Source organism: Podarcis filfolensis (genome assembly GCF_964270895.1).
Source record: "Podarcis filfolensis genome assembly, chromosome: 1".
Classification (NCBI taxonomy): Eukaryota; Metazoa; Chordata; class Lepidosauria; order Squamata; family Lacertidae; genus Podarcis; species Podarcis filfolensis.
The window spans coordinates 37,801,641-37,819,743 of record NC_139604.1 but is presented as its reverse complement, the minus strand read 5'-3'; the positions used below and the strand labels follow the sequence as shown (position 1 = coordinate 37,819,743).

General features: G+C 41.0%; 1 protein-coding gene across 6 annotated transcripts in view; it reads left to right on the top strand.

Annotated features, from left to right (window-relative positions):
- Positions 1-5,496: 5,496 nt before the first annotated feature.
- KYNU (kynureninase) overlaps positions 5,497-18,103 on the top strand; it is an 89,261-nt gene continuing 76,654 nt past the window's right edge. For 2 of the 6 annotated variants that reach the window (XM_083582824.1, XM_083582825.1), the window contains exons 1-2: positions 5,935-6,222; positions 14,513-14,689. In XM_083582824.1, coding sequence (XP_083438950.1) covers positions 14,521-14,689 — 169 coding nt within the window. In that variant the 5' untranslated portion in view covers positions 5,935-6,222; positions 14,513-14,520. Of the gene's footprint in view, positions 6,223-11,167; positions 11,270-14,512; positions 14,690-18,103 lie in introns of those variants that run through there. The other 4 variants (XM_083582822.1, XM_083582826.1, XM_083582823.1 and 1 more) reach the window with 4 other exon arrangements.

Sequence of the window (18,103 nt, the reverse complement as noted above, 5' to 3'; positions counted from 1 at the left end):
TATAATACAGCCCTTAGAAGACTGTAGCATGTTTATTTTGTGTAGAACATCTCTCACACAAAAGTGTCACTGTTCCAAGGAGCAGAATATCATCAACTTTATGGTGTCTCTGAACATATGAATGAAATAATACAAAAATTTCATGCTTGCATGCTGAGGCTCCATGCCCCGCAGGTCCCTATTGATTAATAAACACATGGACATGAGTATTTAGGTTCATGGGATAAAAAAGGCCACAACTTTATTGGTTACAGATGTGAGTGGTTTGGCTTAAGCATTGGGTGAAGCCAGGCTATATCTTGACTCCCACCCATCTGCAGGGAGTTCAACTAAGAGTAAACCACCAACAGGGGAGCCCTATGACTTACAGCAAATAGGGGCACCAGAGGGGTCCCTCCTGGGGTCGTGGCATGACCCTAGCTGATGTCCGGGCATCTGACAGGATCCACACCCCTGGATCCCTTTAACAGGATACCCTTATTGAGGAGGGGCAGGCGGAAGCTACAACCTCCCCTCCATTGAAAAAGGCTTACATAATGCCTAACCTTACAACGTTGTGACGATTGCTACAAGATAGGCGAAAACCAAATGGCTGGTGCCAATTTGCCAAGTGGAAAAATTCCTACCTGACCCCAACAATATGGCCGCCAACATTTGTCCATAGCCAGGTCGTGTCGTACCAAAGCATAAAAAGAGGGCAGGTGGGTTGGGAGATCCGGCGAGGAGGCAAAAGAAGGAATGCCCCTGGCTGCACCGTGGTTTAAATCTCTGCCAGTGTTGATTGGCTGGCAAGGGTGTGACGCAGCGGGGGGTCGGCATGAGGGGAGCGTCAACCTCCCACCCCCATGCCAGATCACCACAATGACCCGATGCCCAGCCGCAACACCGCCCACCATGAAAGGTGAGCAGACTTCTAAGGAAGCAACTCGATACTCCTGGTGGCCAGGGTGAGAACTTCAATACGTAACAGGAACTTCCTCACAAGACTAACATTCCATGGAAATATTTTTTTTTTTTTCAGATAATGAAATGTTCACATTCTGAATTGTTGTTCATTAATGAACATGCTTGTGAACAAGGTGTCATAGATGACAGATCTGTAAGGGTGTTGTTGTTTTTTAAGGTTATCTGTATTACCTTTTGTCACAGTCATTTCCTCAATAAGGTTTAGATCCAGAAAGGCAGAAGATTGGTTCTGCAAGCAATTTCAACTTCTCTTTTCTAGTAACAGCCTCCCTGCAAAAGTCCACGTGGGATAAGGAACTGCTGCCAGACCCTGCAACTTGCCAGTATCCATGTGTGCTGGAGCACTTTGAATAGGAGGACAGGCTTCACTTTATTCAAACCTATATTCCCGGCAATGCAAACTTATGCAAGACTTCTTACATAGCTGTCAAGTGTCCCTTATTTGAAGGGACAGTCCCTTATTCCAGCGCCATGTCCCGCTGCTGTCCCTTATTGATGGATGTCCCTTAAATGATGTCCCTTAAATTTCAAAGGAAGCAGCTCCTCTCCCTCCCTCCCTCCCTGCCGGCCAGGGAGGAGGGAGGCTCCAACTGTGTTGCTTGGCTATGTTGCTCACCCAATAAGAGGTCTAAGAACGACTGGGGGGTGGAGCTTGCATGCCTTGTGCTGATCAAATCGGCTGCGTTCCCTGGGGACTCGCCTTTGCTCAGCGCTTCCCAGCGGAGAGGTGACGGTGGTTTTCCTTGAGGCTTCGTTTGGCTGCTGGCTGGGCTTTCTGCCTTTGGCTCAGAGGGGCTCAGAAGTTGAACATACCTGTGCTGAGTGCTCAGATTGGAATCTGATGGATACGTCATTGATGGCCCACTCACCCTTGCCAGCGAAAAGGTCTGTCTGGAGCAGACAGATGCACATGGTGGGGGAAAAGGAAAAGAGATCTCGTGGGAGGGGGGGAGGCTGTGTGTTTGTGGCTAGTTAATGCAAGCTGAGGGGGTTTTTGAATGCTGGATGCCATTTTGTTGCACGTGCTGCTACAAACTTTGCAGTGCAAAGCCAGGCCAGGGAGCCATCTTAAGTTGAGGCTGCATAGGCCTTGTGGTGCATGTGATTCAGAGTCTATTCAGTTGAACCTCTGGTTACAAAGTTGGTTGGACAGTGTTCTCGAAGCTACCAGCATGAGTTTGACCAGACTGCAGGAGGACAGGAAGACTGGAGTGCCTGGAACAGGTGAGGCTGCAGGTCCCTTATTTTGGCTGCTGGTCCCTTATTTTCAAGGCTGCTGGTCCCTTATTTTCAAATCTGTAAGTTGACAGCTATGTTCTTAGGAGTAAGTCCAACTAAATTCAATGGGAGTAACCTCCAGATAAGGATTGCTGCCTTAATTTCCATCAAGGAAATTGTTCCAAAGCAGGATCTCAAAAATTCTGTGTAATCAATGTATTGTTAAAACTTCAGGAGACAATATTTTGAAATAGCCAAAAGAAAGCACAACAGTGAAAAAGATGAACCCTTTTTCATGCTCCTTCCTGTTGGAGCAGAAATAACAGCTTTTTATATAGATTATAGAAAAAGTTATTTTCTCTAGGCTGGGAAAAGTGACACACACTATTATTCCACATAACTGACTGAATCCACTTTTTTCATTTAGGAAGGATTTTCATATACTTAAAGGAGATTGTACCATAATGTAAGTAAAATGAGAAGTGCAACAACAGAGTGTTCAGTAATAGGTTCTGAGTGACATTTAGCAATTCTCCTGAGTGTTTATGCCTTGCTGGAGGGAAATGCACTTTCTAAAGATCACAGGCAGTCCCTATGGAGACCTGTAACCTTCCATGAAGCAACTCACCAGAAACTGATAGGTTTGTTCTCTTCACAAGTGAGACAATTGCAATTGGCTTAAAAATGTTTTAGCAGCGCCTCAGGGAGTACTAATAAAGGACCCTTTAAAAGATAAGTCAGCTGTAGTTCAAATGTAGCTCTATTAGATATATATGTATAAAGTGAAATGCCGAAGAGACTTCATCTTGGTTGGGCCTGTTCTAATTTTCCTGTTCATGGTGGCTTGGGCTGAAAGCAGGGCAGGGGTGGTGGAACTTTTTCAGCACAACTGTCGCATTGCTTCATGGCCCGTTTTGATGGCTGTATGTCAGTGATAGGTGGGGCCAGAGGGGAGGTGTGTGCATGCATGGGTGGCTCACCAATGCCAGGATGCCTGTGTTATCAACCCAGCTGTTTTTTGGAATGTCAAATATGGCATTATCAACATCTGTGCTTTTCTGCATTTCATTACCTATGGCCTCTCTGTTTATAATTCCCTCTTTCCTCCAAACATTTCATGTATCAGTGGACTGTAGTCCACAAAAGCTTATGCTGCAATCTTTAAGATGGCACAAGACTCTTTGTTGTTATTGTTAAATATAACATTTAAACCATAATAAAGCATGTTGTGTTTCCCCCCACCCCATCAGCTATATCAATTGAACTGCTTTGGACTATTGGGAAGACCTTGAGATAAAGGGTACTGGAAAGTGTTCTAGGACATATTTGAGAGAGAAGACTACAGGCTGGTTAAGTGATAGTGCAATCGAAACCTTGATCATTGGCTGCCCAGCAGGCCTTAGGGGAGTGGAACCACCATTGCACATACCAGCCAGAAGGGGAGATGCTAGCCAGGCTAATGGTAGGTGTAGCCCCATACATCTGGAGGACACCAGGCTGGGCAAGACTGACTGAATTAGATGGACCAGTGGTCAGACTTGGTATAAGGCAGTGACCTATATTCCTGTGAAATCCAACTGCTAACAGACATAACCCTACATATGAAGGTGTGCTTATTTCTTCCATATGGCCTATTGTACCAGGAGCTGGAGCTCAAAAAGCTGAAAAGAGACTGCACTACTTGGTATAGAAGCATAAAGACAGAGAGAGGTCAGTAACAGGTCATATGATGAAGAACCGCCACATGTAGCAAAGGGGGTGTTCCCCAAAGCTCAGATGAAATAAAAACAGGAAAGAAAAAGTAATGTCGAACAAGCAAGTAGATTCCAGCATGGTTGTGAAAAAGGCAGTTTGTGGTTTTAGAGACACTACAGCATGCTGTTCTATAAATTTAGAAGGAAGGATCCTAATTAGGAAGAAAGGGGAAGAAAGGGGATAGAACTAACTGTAGGACAAAGAAACAAGGTAGGAAGTCTGAAAATCTGAAATGGGGTTTAAGTGGTGTCAGAATTATCACTTTACAAGGTCAGAAGACTCAATACAAATGGACAGAAATATGAAGCAGAAACAGTATAATGGAGCACATTAGCAATATGCACTAAATGGAAAACAGGAGATGCAATACTCAGCAAATCTCTGTTTCTTACAGCAGGCAAGAAAAGGGAATTATAACTAGTCAAGCCATGAGTTAATCAAATATGTGCTTACTTTAACATACAGGTTTCAGACCAACCAGAGGCACACTGTATTTATATATTAAAATGAAGTAAATGAAAAGGTGTAGCTTGTTCCCTTTTCTAGCCATGTGAGAACAGGGTGGTGAACTAGATGGGACATTAGCCTGATTCAACAGTCTCTTCTGAAGTTCTTCCTTTCTCTGGTGTACTTAGAAGATAAACTAGTGTAACCTGGATTGGAAACATGTGGTGACACCACTTGTGTTAATGATCTAACCCTGTTATTGCCCTGGAAATTGAAATGACATACAGCTAACCAAACCAGGTGCTCTAACATAGTAACTGGATTCAAAATGAATGAATCCAAATCTTTCTGTGATTGCAGTTCAGTATTATTTTAAGCCCTTCCAAGGGCTCTTCCAAGGCTTTCATCGCGCAGTCTGTATAATGTATTAGGAAGCCATCAGGGGCATGGTGGGATGGTATATGGAATAATATAGCCCTTAAAGGTAAAGGTAAAGGGACTCCTGACCATTAGGTCCAGTCGTGACCGACTCTGGGGTTGCGGCGCTCATCTCGCTTTATTGGCCTATGGAGCCGGCGTACAGCTTCCAGGTCATGTGGCCAGCATGACTAAGCCGCTTCTGGCGAACCAGAGCAGCGCATGGAAACACCGTTTACCTTCCCGCTGGAGCGGTACCTATTTATCTACTTGCATTTTGACGTGCTTTCGAACTGCTAGGTTGTCAGGAGCAGGGACCGAGCAATGGGAGCTCACCCCGTCGTGGGGATTCGAACCGCCGACCTTCTGATCTGCAAGTCCTAGGCTCTGTGGTTTAACCCACAGCGCCACCCGCGTCCCTTAATATAGCCCTTATGAAGCAACAAATGAAGCATCTTAAGGGTGCTCAGGAGCATGAAGATCAACAATTATTTTTAACCTGTTATAGTACATGTTTATTCAGAACATTGGAGAGGACAATCACCTGGGATAATATGTTAAGATAGAGAGCAGAAGACTCCTAACTGATGAAAGCAACTGTAAACCATTTACAAACCTAGGCGTGCGACAGAACTATTTACACTGTATTTGCATTGAATGTTTTTTGGGGTGGGTACATGGGCTTTGTTTGTTCTATTTATTTATAGAAACTACAAAACAAGCTTAGAAAGAAAGAAAGAAAGAAAGAAAGAAAGAGAAAGAAAAAGAAAGAAAGAAAGAGAAAGAAAGAAAGACCATCAGAACAGAACTTCACTTGTTTACGGTTGGGCTTTGAGAGACTTGTTCCTCAGTACAGAGGAAACACAGGAAGCTGAAAGGTGGAGTGGGTTGCACCATTTCAGCCTGTGTGTATGGGGAGGGGACGACGACAAATCTTCTTTCTGCAAAAACCTGCCAGAATACAGAAAAGGAGCACAGCAGGGAGGAAAGATCTACCCCATCCCTTTGGTCACTGTGCTGTTTTGCTGGGTTTTCAACTGAAGCTGGGTTTTGAATGCAGGAGAGCAGTAAAAAATATGACGAACCCCCCCCCCCTGCTGTCTGGAATGGCACAGCCCATTCTCTTACCTCAGTTGCTGCAACCTGTTTAGGCCCCACCTGAGCTCTCACATCTGAGCTCACCTGCAAACCCCCCCCCCCAACTTCATTCCCAATTTACCTCTCCCTACTTCCCGGAACCAGCGCCCCCCCCCCATTTTTCTCTGGCTTTCAGTCTTAAGGAAGACAGAAAGGCTTTAGGGAAATGTAGTTCTTGAACTCAGCACTTATAAGGTCTCCTTGCATTCAGATTTGTCCTAAAAGCCTCAAGCTGGCCTAGGCCCTGACAGTCTCCATTTCTCCCTCAAGTTACGATTAATTGTAAGTACATATTAATTTTCTGTGGTTTCCCCCACCATTCCCCAATTTACTGCTACCGTTCTCCCACTTCTGTCACACTTAAGATTTTTAATTTGTTTATTATTCTTATTATTAATTCATTTATTTACATTTTATACATTCTTAAAAGAAAAATTTGGGACAAAGTAAAGATTTTTAGTTCCTTGTGCTATAAATCACCTTTTACTGTGTTGTTGTTGTTAGTTATTGCTTTTACCACGACCACCAATTGCAGCCGCTTACTTTTAGCAGGGTTGTTGTGTTGAATATCAATGTAGGCAAGTAAATAAGGAGCATGCAATCTTGTATTTTCCCCAATATATGTTGTAGTATTATTATTATTTCATTTCTATTCCACTTTATATTTGTAAGAAAAATCTCAAAGTGGTGTACAGCATATTAAACATCAATAAAACAATGCAGAATCAAACATTTCTGAAGAAAGTCAAACATAAAGTACACAGTCAAAGCAAAACAACAGGAAACCAAAATACCAAAAGGTTTCAAAATAAAACATTACAGCGGAGGTCAGCTACAGAATACATATTTAACACAAACAAAGTTAACAAGAAACAAAAACAAAATCTTAAACATTTCAAGGAAAACATTGCTAAGTGAAGTCAAATATAAAATGCACATTTAAAACAGCATAATTAACAAGAACAAAATATTATAAGCATGACACGGCTGTTTGGCAGTAGCAAAAAGAGGGGGCAAAAGAATACAATACAGTGGTACCTCGGGTTGCATACGCTTCAGGTTACAGACTCTGCTAACCCAGAAATAGTACCTCGGGTTAAGAACTTTGCAGCAGTGCCTATACAGTGGTACCTCAGGTTACAGACGCTTCAGGTTGCAGACACTTTAGGTTAGACTCTGCTAACCCAGAAATAGTACCTCGGGTTAAGAACTTCAGGATGAGAACAGAAATCATGCAGCAGTGGCGCAGCGGCAGCCGGAGGCCCTATTAGCTAAAGTGGTGCTTCAGGTTAAGAACAGTTTCAGGTTAAGAACAGACCCCCAGAACAAATTAAGTTCTCAGCCCAAGGTACCACTGTAATTAGGATTTGTTGTCAGGCATAGCAATGTCCCTCCAGTCGCCCCAGGGGCCTCTGAAATAGAGCTGGGTGAGTCTGGGCCCCGCCCTCAGCCAGGTGGAAAAGGCCTTGCAGGGAGTGGCCTTCATGACTCATAGGCGGACATTGTAAATATATTGCAGGTAGGATTCAGCTCCAGGTAGGATGCAGCTCCATTAAATAGATTGAATACTGACTTAATGAGTAAGATAGAAATATGAGGACCTGGTAAAAACCCAGAATTATTTCTCCCATCCCCCACAGTGCTTCAGAGACAAAACAAGGAAAAAAAGAAAAATACATTATTGTCAATACATTATTGATTTAATTTATTTGAGAAAAATTCTATACCGCTAACATTAAGGGGGGAAATATGGTGGCGGACAGCATAAAACTTACAATAAAGTTGCATTCATAAAAGAAGTACAAAACGCATTAAAGTCGTTATAGGTCTTAATAACGAACAGGCACAAGGGATTTGGGACAGATTCTTGAAGATTCTAATTCCATTTTCTTCGTGAGTGTAAACATGCTTTTCCAAAGAGACTTGCTCCTCCTCCTGCTACTTAGAGTCCCACTGACCACTATGAGTGGAAGAGAGCAGGTGAGCAAGAGTGCTGGCCTTGTAGAGGGACAAAGTGTGTGGTGCATAGTTTTGTCACAACTCGTGGCTGGATCTATTGCAGGGGTAAGCAGGAATGATTCCTCACTGGATGACCCTCTTAAGGGATCTTCGGTTGTCACTTTGAGGCCCCAGCCTGTTTGGGAGCTAACATGCCTGCCGCACACCTAGGTTCCACAGATGCTCACGGTACTGAGCTACATGTGAGCTTTCTGACATCCCTCAACATTTTCCTACCATGTAGGCAGTGTGGTTGTATTGGTCACTAGTTAGCCCGTTTATTTGGATCCTCACCATAAGCCACACCAAACACTGTAAACTGCCTGAAATCAATAATAGTTGTGACCATGTTAAACCTATTTTTCAACATTGAAATACAGTGGTACCTCGGGTTAAGTACTTAATTCGTTCTGGAGGTCAGTTCTTAACCTGAAACTGTTCTTAACCTGAAGCACCACTTTAGCTAATGGGGCCTTCTGCTGCCGCCGCTGCGCCGCCGGAGCCCAATTTCTGTTCTTATCCTGAAGCAAAGTTCTTAACCTGAAGCACTATTTCTGGGTTAGCAGAGTATGTAACCTGAAGCGTATGTAACCCGAGGTACCACTGTAGATGATATCCTGCCACACACTGTGGACAAGGGAGAACATAGCACTTGAAGTATGGCAGGTTTTTTCACTCTGAAGTATATACATTTTTACTGAGAAACAAATACCATTGATTTCAACTTACTTTCAAATTAGGTATGCTCAGAAATGTAGTTTTTAATTTTGGTCATGTTTGCAGCCTTTGCATTTTTTCCCCAGAGCAGCTGAATTTATTGTAGTTCATTGTGTTGTCTGTTGCTGCTGCTGTGGTTGCCTTAAACTTTTTTATTATAAGCATGCAGTCAATGCCTGCCCTCTTTTATTGGACAGGTTGAAGGATGAACGGAGAAGCAATTGCTTTTTATTAATTGTGTCAATATCAACAAAAATAAAGTAGGATTTTCTCAAACAGAGTGTTGGATCTATGTGTCACACATCTACTATTGTTACGCAGATGCCTTCCAATCTTTTTGCTATATTCTTTGCTACCTGCATATACTGACTGCTATGTTCTCCACTGCCTTGCTGTTTACTTATCTGCTTACGGTTTAATTACCTTTTCAGTTGAGCTACTCCGGTACATATGTGACAAGCAACACAGATAAGCATTCAGAAACATGTATCTGATTTAAATCCTTGTCCATTCCAGTCATAAATTCTTGCTTTAAAAAAACAAACAAACACATCAACCCATTCATATTTCCCACCACAGCTAGAGCAGTGGGATCTTGCATATCGCTTGTCCTCTGAATGACTAATTGCAAGGCTGTAATTGTAAAGAAGTATTTTAATTTACTATAATGTAGATAAATCTGATTTTTCCCCTCCCATACCTCCTCAAAATATTTGCCTGGAAAAATTGTAACTTGATACACAGTTTGACAAGTTGACCTCCAGTGGTATTTAGTATTTGAACTCTTGACAGTATGTTAACATTGACATCTGTATAGCATTTTGGTATTTTTTTCACCTGAGAAAAAACAGGATGTCAAAAAAGTTACTATGTCAGAATTTGAATTGTGAAATCAGTCAGTCAGTCAGTCAGTCAGTCCAGTCTCTCTTTCAGTTAGCTGTGAAGACATTTTTTTAAAAAGTTAAATAGAAATTTGTCTAGTTTTCAAAATTTTCTCTTAATTCTGTGTGAGAGACAGGATTTATTTATTTATGGAGTCTTGAACTTCCAACATTGTTGCAGTTTTTGATAAGGTAAATGGACTGTACAAATTATTCTCAGTAACTCAGCCGTTTCTCATTCCACCACCGATGCCACAGTCTGTTATTCCAGATGCAAGCGCCATATTGCATAACTTACTTAATTACATGATTAGATGTTTGCTGAATGGTTGATTTTGCATTCAGTAGCTATGGCATCAGTAATACAGTTATGAATGCTTACTGACATCTGATCATGGGCACATCTTTTTGGAACCACATCTCAGAGTTCAGTTAAACTTATATCCAAGAAAGGTTGGATACTGAGGAGCAAGTCCCATTAAACGCAGTTGAACTTATTTCTGAACAAACATGCATAATAATAAACTGCAGGTGTGCGTTTTTTTCTTTCAAAAATATAACCCAAAACCTTTAGCATTGTGTCTTTGTATGATGGTTTACATGAGACTGCATTTCTTTACTCTTTATTCAAGACACTTTATTGGTGCACTAGCAAATATTTTAAAATATTTCAAGTTCCTTCTGCAGTGTGATAGTTTTTGCATCTCCATGGACTATATGTCATTGCGGTTTGTTTCATGTTGTTTTTAAAAGCGGTATTAATATGTAGTATAGCAGATATTTGTACTGATAGAATAATAGAGTAGATTTTCCCTAGCTTAATATACACTGTATCTTCTCTGTTAAATATATAGATTGCCAAAGCTAGTGGTGAGTTCTGTTTTGTGAAATCATTTTCTAAAAGTTGGGAACTGGAAGCTGATAGCAACTTTACAAAGCAGAAGTGGAACAGAATGTGTACACTTAAAGAATAAGTGTGAGAAGTGGTTCATAGAGCCATAGAATAGTAGAGTTGGAAGGGACCCTGAATGTCATCTAGTCCAGCCCCCTGCAATGCAGGAATCTCAACTAAAGCATCAGTGGCAGATGGCCATCCAACCTCTACTTAAAAACTCCAATGAAGGCTTGGCCACAGCCTCCCAAGGGATTCTGTTCTATTGTTGAACAGCTCTTGCTATCAGAAAGTTCTTCCTGATGTTTAGTTGGAATCTCCTTAAGCATTAAATCAAAGATTTGGAGAATGAATTAAAATGCAACTTAAACATATGGAGGTTTTAGGTTTGTTGTACAGTGGTACCTCTGGTTAAGTACTTAATTCGTTCCGGAGGTCCGTTCTTAACCTGAAACTGTTCTTAACCTAAAGCACCACTTTAGCTAATGGGGCCTCCCACTGCTGCCACGCCGCTGCCGCACAATTTCTGTTCTCATCCTGAAGCAAAGTTCTTAACCCAAGGTACTATTTCTGGGTTCGCGGAGTCTGTAACCTAAAGTGTATGTAACCTGAAACGTATGTAACCCGAGGTACCACTGTACTGTGCTGTGTGAGATAGGAACAGGATTGCTGACAAGTATGCTTGAGTTCGAGATTGAAGTGGGGGTGAAAAGAGGTCAGAGTCCAAAAAGTAGAAAGGAAAAGCAAACAGAGGAGATAGTAAGGGGAGGGAAATGTGTGTGGTTACGGTGCAAAGGGGAAAAGAGAATGAATCCGTAAGAAGTAACATTTTTAGCTGAAGGTAAGCAAAATCTGTTTCAGAGGGACACAGCACACATTAATTTTCATCTAATTTAAGATTAATAGAAGAATCAGTGGTTTAGTAAAACTGATATTATTCTTGGTGCCAATTGCAAAAGGTCTTGTAACTAGTAGTAGTCACAGTATTTAATTAATGCAAGGGAAAGTTATTCATTGTTATAAAATCTAGTGTGTATTCTAGCCAAAGTTAGGCATTTTAAAATGCATGTATCTCCCACTGAAATGAAAGGACGACTTAAAAGTGCTTAACTTTTGACTTGGGTCACTACCCTAATTGTTATTCTACAAGTAAAATATTTCCCTTCTTGCTTTCCTAAAGTTTAAACTTTAGTTGTTGTTGTTTAGTCGTTTAGTTGTGTCCGACTCTTCGTGACCCCATGGACCAGAGCACGCCAGGCACTCCTGTCTTCCACTGCCTCCCGCAGTTTGGTCAAACTCAATCCATAGTATTTAATTGATTTTCATTTTAGTTATTTTATTGCACTTCATAATTCTTATATTAAATTGAATATTTTCCATTTTTCCTCTTAGATACAGGACTTGTGCATTTACTGCTCTATTTAAGTCAAAATTTAATATAACTTAAGTATCCAGATTTAATGAAAATCACTGTTCAGGCACATCAACTGCCCTAGAGATGCAGAAGTATTTAAAAAACAAAAAACCCAGAATGCTGGCTGACTGTTGCTCTGTTGATAAGAGGATAGTTGGAAAACCATGGGATAGGGATCAAATGGAATATGCTCAGACAACATGGCTGGCCGACTGGTACAATGCAATATTTTTTTCCTGCAAGCACCAGTTGTAATCTGGGCCTAGCTGGTACCTATTAGGGCTGTTCTTATTGTAGGCACAAAAATAAAATGAATTAATGCTGTTTCTTTCTCACACTCTCTCCAAACTATAATTCCGTGGAAGAACCACATTATCTGGTTCTTCATCTCTAGTGATAAGGTGCCATTTAGCTCCTAGCTTTCATATCTCAATTTCTAACACTGGTTAGGCTGAGAGGCATTGACTGGCTCAAGGTTACCCACTGAGCTTCATGGCCAACTTGGGTGATTTGAGCCCTGGTTTCCCAAGTCCTAGTCTGATATTCTAACCACTGTACCATACTAGCTCTCATGATGTGAATGAAACTGCCTCATACTGAATATTTGTATGATTTTTGTACAATTGTTGGGTATGAGGGAACTGCATTCAAATCTTGTATGTGCCAGCTCCATCCCATTGTCATCTGGTTCTGAATAGCTGGATCAGTGTTTTGGCCCATGGCGCACAATGGCCTTGTTCACACATAGCACTATGCCAGACTATGCCCTACCAAAAACAAGCACAAGGAGAAAATTTCAGCTGCTTCGTTCTTTCCCCACTTACGCTGTTTCCATGCTACTCAGAGCTAAGTCATGATTTGGCTTAGCATTATCCTAACCCAAACTCACGGTTTGTTTTCCCCCAACAAACCACAAGTAGTTAACCAAGAGCAAATCTTAGCTACAACATGGTTTGTTTGAGGTGAGACAAACCACTAGCCCAGGTTTGCACATAGCACTGAGCCATACCCAGGGGCTAGCTTCTGGTAGTGCAGCAGGAGCAGGGGAGATGCAAAGTGGCTGTGACTTTTTCTTTCTGTACCAGCACACTTGCTCGCTTATGGTAAGCTATAGTTTGGCTTAGTGTTATGTGCAAAACAGGCCAAGGCTTTTGATCAGTTTTCCAGATGCTGAGCTCGATTGTGTCTGATAGTACAAATGTGGCTGTATTTTGAAGCATTCTGTGGGCAACACTGGCAATGATGGAGGAAGAATAACTCTCTTGCTCAATTGTGGAACTTAGGTGAATAGCAAATTACGTTTTGAAGGTGACCAAGTGGTGCTCTTCTATTAATTAGGATAAGTAATTAATTAGTAATCAGTACTTACTTTAATTAGTAACAAATGGATTCTGTGCTGCAGAAAAAGCTTGTTTCGTAGTGGATGTAGGCTGATTCATCACCTACCACCAAATGAATGACTAATTCATTATTTGCATTAATCAATGGAAGTGGCTAAGTTTTGAATAAACCTTTTGAAAGCCTCTATCTGGCCACTTTCCACATAAAAATGGCTTTTCATTAGGGCCTCAAATTTGAGCATGCAGAAATATGTAAAAGAAAATATTTCTGTCTTGTAGCTTTTGTTTGACCTTATTTTTTTTAACTGAAACATGAAGGTAGTGAAGACACTATGAGTGGTGACCACTTTGAATGCTCCGATTGCCAGATTTGTGCTCAACACAATTTTAGTCAACTAGAATGTTGTCTGAGTTAAGACAAGTGGAATCAGGATAAGACTGGAAATAGAAAATAGGAAGGCAAGAGGGTACAATAATGAGGCCTGGGGAGATGCTGAAACTAAATAAAACTAAATAAAAAATACTATAGAAACCATTTTGAATATGTGGTTGTGTTTTTCACTTTCAGCAGAGATCTCATCTGTACCTTGCATTGAGCTTCTTTCTGCCACACAGAAAGAATCACGCTAGTTCATCAAGATGTGTTTTCCAGTGATGCAGACAATCTGATAAATGTAGATGGAGGCCAGAAACTGAATCTGGCTCTATAGGAAATCTTGGTGTCAGTGAAAAGGAATTTTAGGGGACAACTGTTTAGATTTTATATCCTTGTGGTTTGTGAGAAAACAGCTTTTCTCCAGCAGAGGCCTATTCAACTGAAATTTCCTCTTGCACTATTTCTTTAGTGCCTAGTCTGCCTATTCCAGTCGTGCCTCCCAAGCTAAAAACTTACACATCCACATCAAGAAGCTAAAGGAGCCAAAAGATTGCTCAGGCTTGAAAATGCAAGTTTAAATGTGGCAATGCACCTGCCATTTTCAGGAGCACAGATTGTAGAAACAATAATGCTGCCTGCGGCTTTCTGATTCTGCAAGTTTGAATGACACTATAGAATTTGTTACTGCTATTGGAGCAGTGGTAGAAAACAGAAGTTGCTGATGTAGCTCTATAGAGAAAGCATTGTATTTAAAACTAATGGCTTTAGGGCTACAGCAATATGCTGCCTTGAAAAATGCTGGAATTGAGAACTTCTCACTCTTTCCTTACACTCCCAAGTATTTCACTTTTTAAAGCTGGAAGGCTGTACCTCAGCAGACATAACTATAATCTTTGCATCAGACACTAGCCAACAGAATCTAAATGAAAATATTTTCTCCCTTTTCATTTTTAGAGTGAGAAATGGATCTGTCTTCTTATGCCTCACCGGCAGCCATTATAGAAACCGTTGCGTCACAGCTAGCATGCAGTCCAGTGGATAAGGAAGTTGCTGTTCAGTTAGATGAAGAAGATGAACTAAAACACCTGCGTGCATGTTTTCATATTCCCAGAGTGAAGGATCTGCCTCCAAGTAAGAACCACAGTTATACCAAGGTGGCTTTGTATCTCCTTGCATATGTTTATTGCAAATCTGCAGGAAGCCTTGCTGCCTAAAGGATAAATGGAGCGATTGGCGCCACATCTTTGATCACAGCATGTCCCCTGCGTTGTAAAATCAGCACCTCAAGTTGAGTGCCTTATATGCTCTCATTCCCATTCTGATTAGAATGGAAGAATACAATACAGCACTTATGCCGTGCTTAGGCTGTCACTCAGTCTCTTTCAACAATATAGTGACTGATTGAAAATTATAGGCAGGAGTGTTTTTTAATGGATTTGAGCTACTTTGCCTCCAGGTGCTTATTGCCAAAAGAAGCAACTACTTTGGGCATTCAGGAAAGTTTTGCACTATCAGTTTTTTATGGTTGATTGGAATCCACTGGGGAGGCCTCCTGCACAAACCTCATTTGGAAGGAGCAGGAACAACACACTTGGCAGGAGGGTTGCGTGCGTGGTTATTGTGGCACTATAAGAGTCTTTCTGAATACTTATACCAGGTATGAGGGTTACAGTGTTGTTTGAGTTGATAAATAAGTTAAATTAATTGACAATATATTCTGATCAGTTAAACCAATGTCCCTGATTAATTGGACAGCAGGTTTTAATGTCACAGCAATCACCATCTCATGACACGCTGCTTTGTTATACACAGGTGAGAATGCTGCTTCTGAGATGGCTAATGTCAGGGAACTGGAGGCAGAGAGGGAGGAGGGAATGAGAAGTTATCGGGAGACAGCCCCTTTGATTAGCAGCTTTTTGTCTTCCGAAGAGAGAGAAGATGAAGGGGGGTCAGAGGGGAGTGAATCTGAGAGGGAGGAGGTACTTCTGAGGGCAAGTACCTCTCGTCACAGAGGAAGGGGGTGTGTGTTGGACCTAGACGGTGGTTATGCTGGCCCCCAAAGCGGAAGGAAGTTAGTCGGGACAACTTCCCACCATGATCGGATCGCTTTTTGAACTACTTGTAAATATGCCAAGAAGCAATGCAGACTTGTAAAATATGGCTGAAATCCCAGACTCTTATCTCCCCTGAGCACTCACAACTCAATCTGCTGACAGCTAATGCTGCTACTGTTGCATATATTGCCTAAATTCAAATTTGGAACTACCGTATTTTTCATCTATAAGATGCCTCCATGTATAAGATGCCCCCTATTTTGGGGGACTCAGATTTAAGAAAATGGGGGGAGACGGCTCCGTGTATAAGATGCCCCCTAATTTTTGACATTCTTTTTAAGGGGAAAAGCCTAGTCTTATACATGGAAAAATATGGTATTTTTTATTCATATGTGTTAGGGCTGGGCGGTATTTCAATATATTGCCCAAATCCAGTTTGAAGTCCATATTGTGATATTGGTTTTGTATTTTTTGACCTGGCAATATATCACAAATCATGGGGTGTGCATGCTATGCAAAAATCACAGTGTGGGGAAAAACTCTGAAGCCAGCCAATGCCTCTCTATATAGTAGCTCCATTCTTATTTCAGACATTGTGATATATTGGTATATTGTGATGTTTAGCTGGTGATATATCGCAGTGTTGAAAACCAGGTTATGCCCCTGTTGTAATATGTGTGTGCATGATATGTTTTCAAGTAATATATTAAAACTCATATAATTCATTGGCTAAGATTTCTTTATTCAGGTTGCAACTCTTCTTGTTTTAGGAGATGTGCTTCTGATGTGAAAAAGTAGCAATGGGAAGCCAATTCAGCATAATACAGTGAGATTTTTTTTTTAAAAAAAAGCATGCAAGAAGGGAAGGAAGGAAGGAAGGAAGGAAGGAAGGAAGGAAGGAAGGAAGGAAAAGGGGAGAGGATTATATTGAATAATTTTTTAGCCAATCCATGACCCGAAATATGAACCATGTCTCCTTAACTCTGTTCCATTACATTCAGTAGGAGTAGATTTATGAGATTTCAGGTGCAAAGTCCAAGGATGTGTAGGGGAATTCACCACATCTGGGACTGCAGCAGGAAATTGGGTTTTCCCTCATCTTTTATTTCAACCCAGGATCCATAGGCTGAACTACCTGCTTTGGCAGCAGGGGATTGTACTGAATGATAACTCTGTCAGCACATGTGATCTCTGGCTCCTAAACCAGCCCAGCCCTGTCTTAGAGACAGCCATGGGGAATTTCTGAGCCTGGGATGGGCAACCCCCTGCAGGCTTTGCTGGCCTCGGAGAGCTATCCTGGTCCTACAAAGCACATGTCAGCCAGGGAAGCCAACAAATTTTGTGTGTCAGATTTTAATTTGAGCCAGAGAAGAATTCAGGGGCTTGTAAAGCTTATCTTTGCTTTGAGTTCAGTTTTAACAAGTCCCTAAAGTTATTCTGCTGTGCCTGGAAGAGGAAAACTTCACTAGGATATCTGTTAAAAAGTAATGAAGTTTATGGTGATAAAGTTTTAAAGGTTCTTAAGCTAAAGGTTCTTGAGCCAAAAGTAAATCTGGCCAAGGAATCTATAATGAATGCTCCCTTTCTCTTTTTAAAGAATTCTTCAGATTCCCCATTTATGAACTATTTTCAAATCAGTATTTTCTCAGTTATTTTTTCAGAATTATTCACTAACTGATATATATATAGCAATTGAAAGATCTTATTTTCCATTCTGCCTTTGAAATACCTTTTAAATAATTCTTATTAATGATTTTGGCAGGCAGTCTAGTTTGGGAATAGATAGCTACTGAAAATGTAAAAAAACATACATAATATACAAAGTCACATGACATTTATCCAGTCTCTTAATTGAAGGTTGATATTCAGGGGCGGGGAGGGAGGTCTGTCCCAAACACTCAAATATACATTTGCAACCCTTCTTTATGAGCATTCTGCAGTGTTTATTTCATAATTAAGCAAGCAGACTGGCTAGAAATCCCCACTTTTCATCCTTGTGTTTGTGACAGCTAATCAATTTTGTGGTAATTTTCTTAGTCTGAAGTCCAAAATAAGCACTGTGGAGCAACTCTGAATTCATGTTGTGGTTGTGAGTGTGGATTGTGAATCCTGGGAACTTCTCTCTCTGTGTAAGCATGTAAAATATTCTCTCTATATATTTGTTCACCTGATTTCCCATGTTTTTTTTAAAAAATGTGGGATCAAGGTGTGAGTGTTCAGGATACTGGTGATTTTCTTTTTAAACAACAATCTACTAAACTAGAACACTGAATTATACAACAGATCTATGCAGCTTGGTGTTACAGCCTATGAAAGTGTTGTTTGCTGTGTTTACAGATATCAAGATCTGACCTTTATTCTGAAGCATGTGTTTTTTGAAAAAACCATACACCATCCTAATATCTTTAATGTGGTTAAAATAGAACCATCATTTACAGAAACTAATGCTTTCTGGGGGTGTTGTTTTTTTTTTAGTTAGTCTACCATAAAT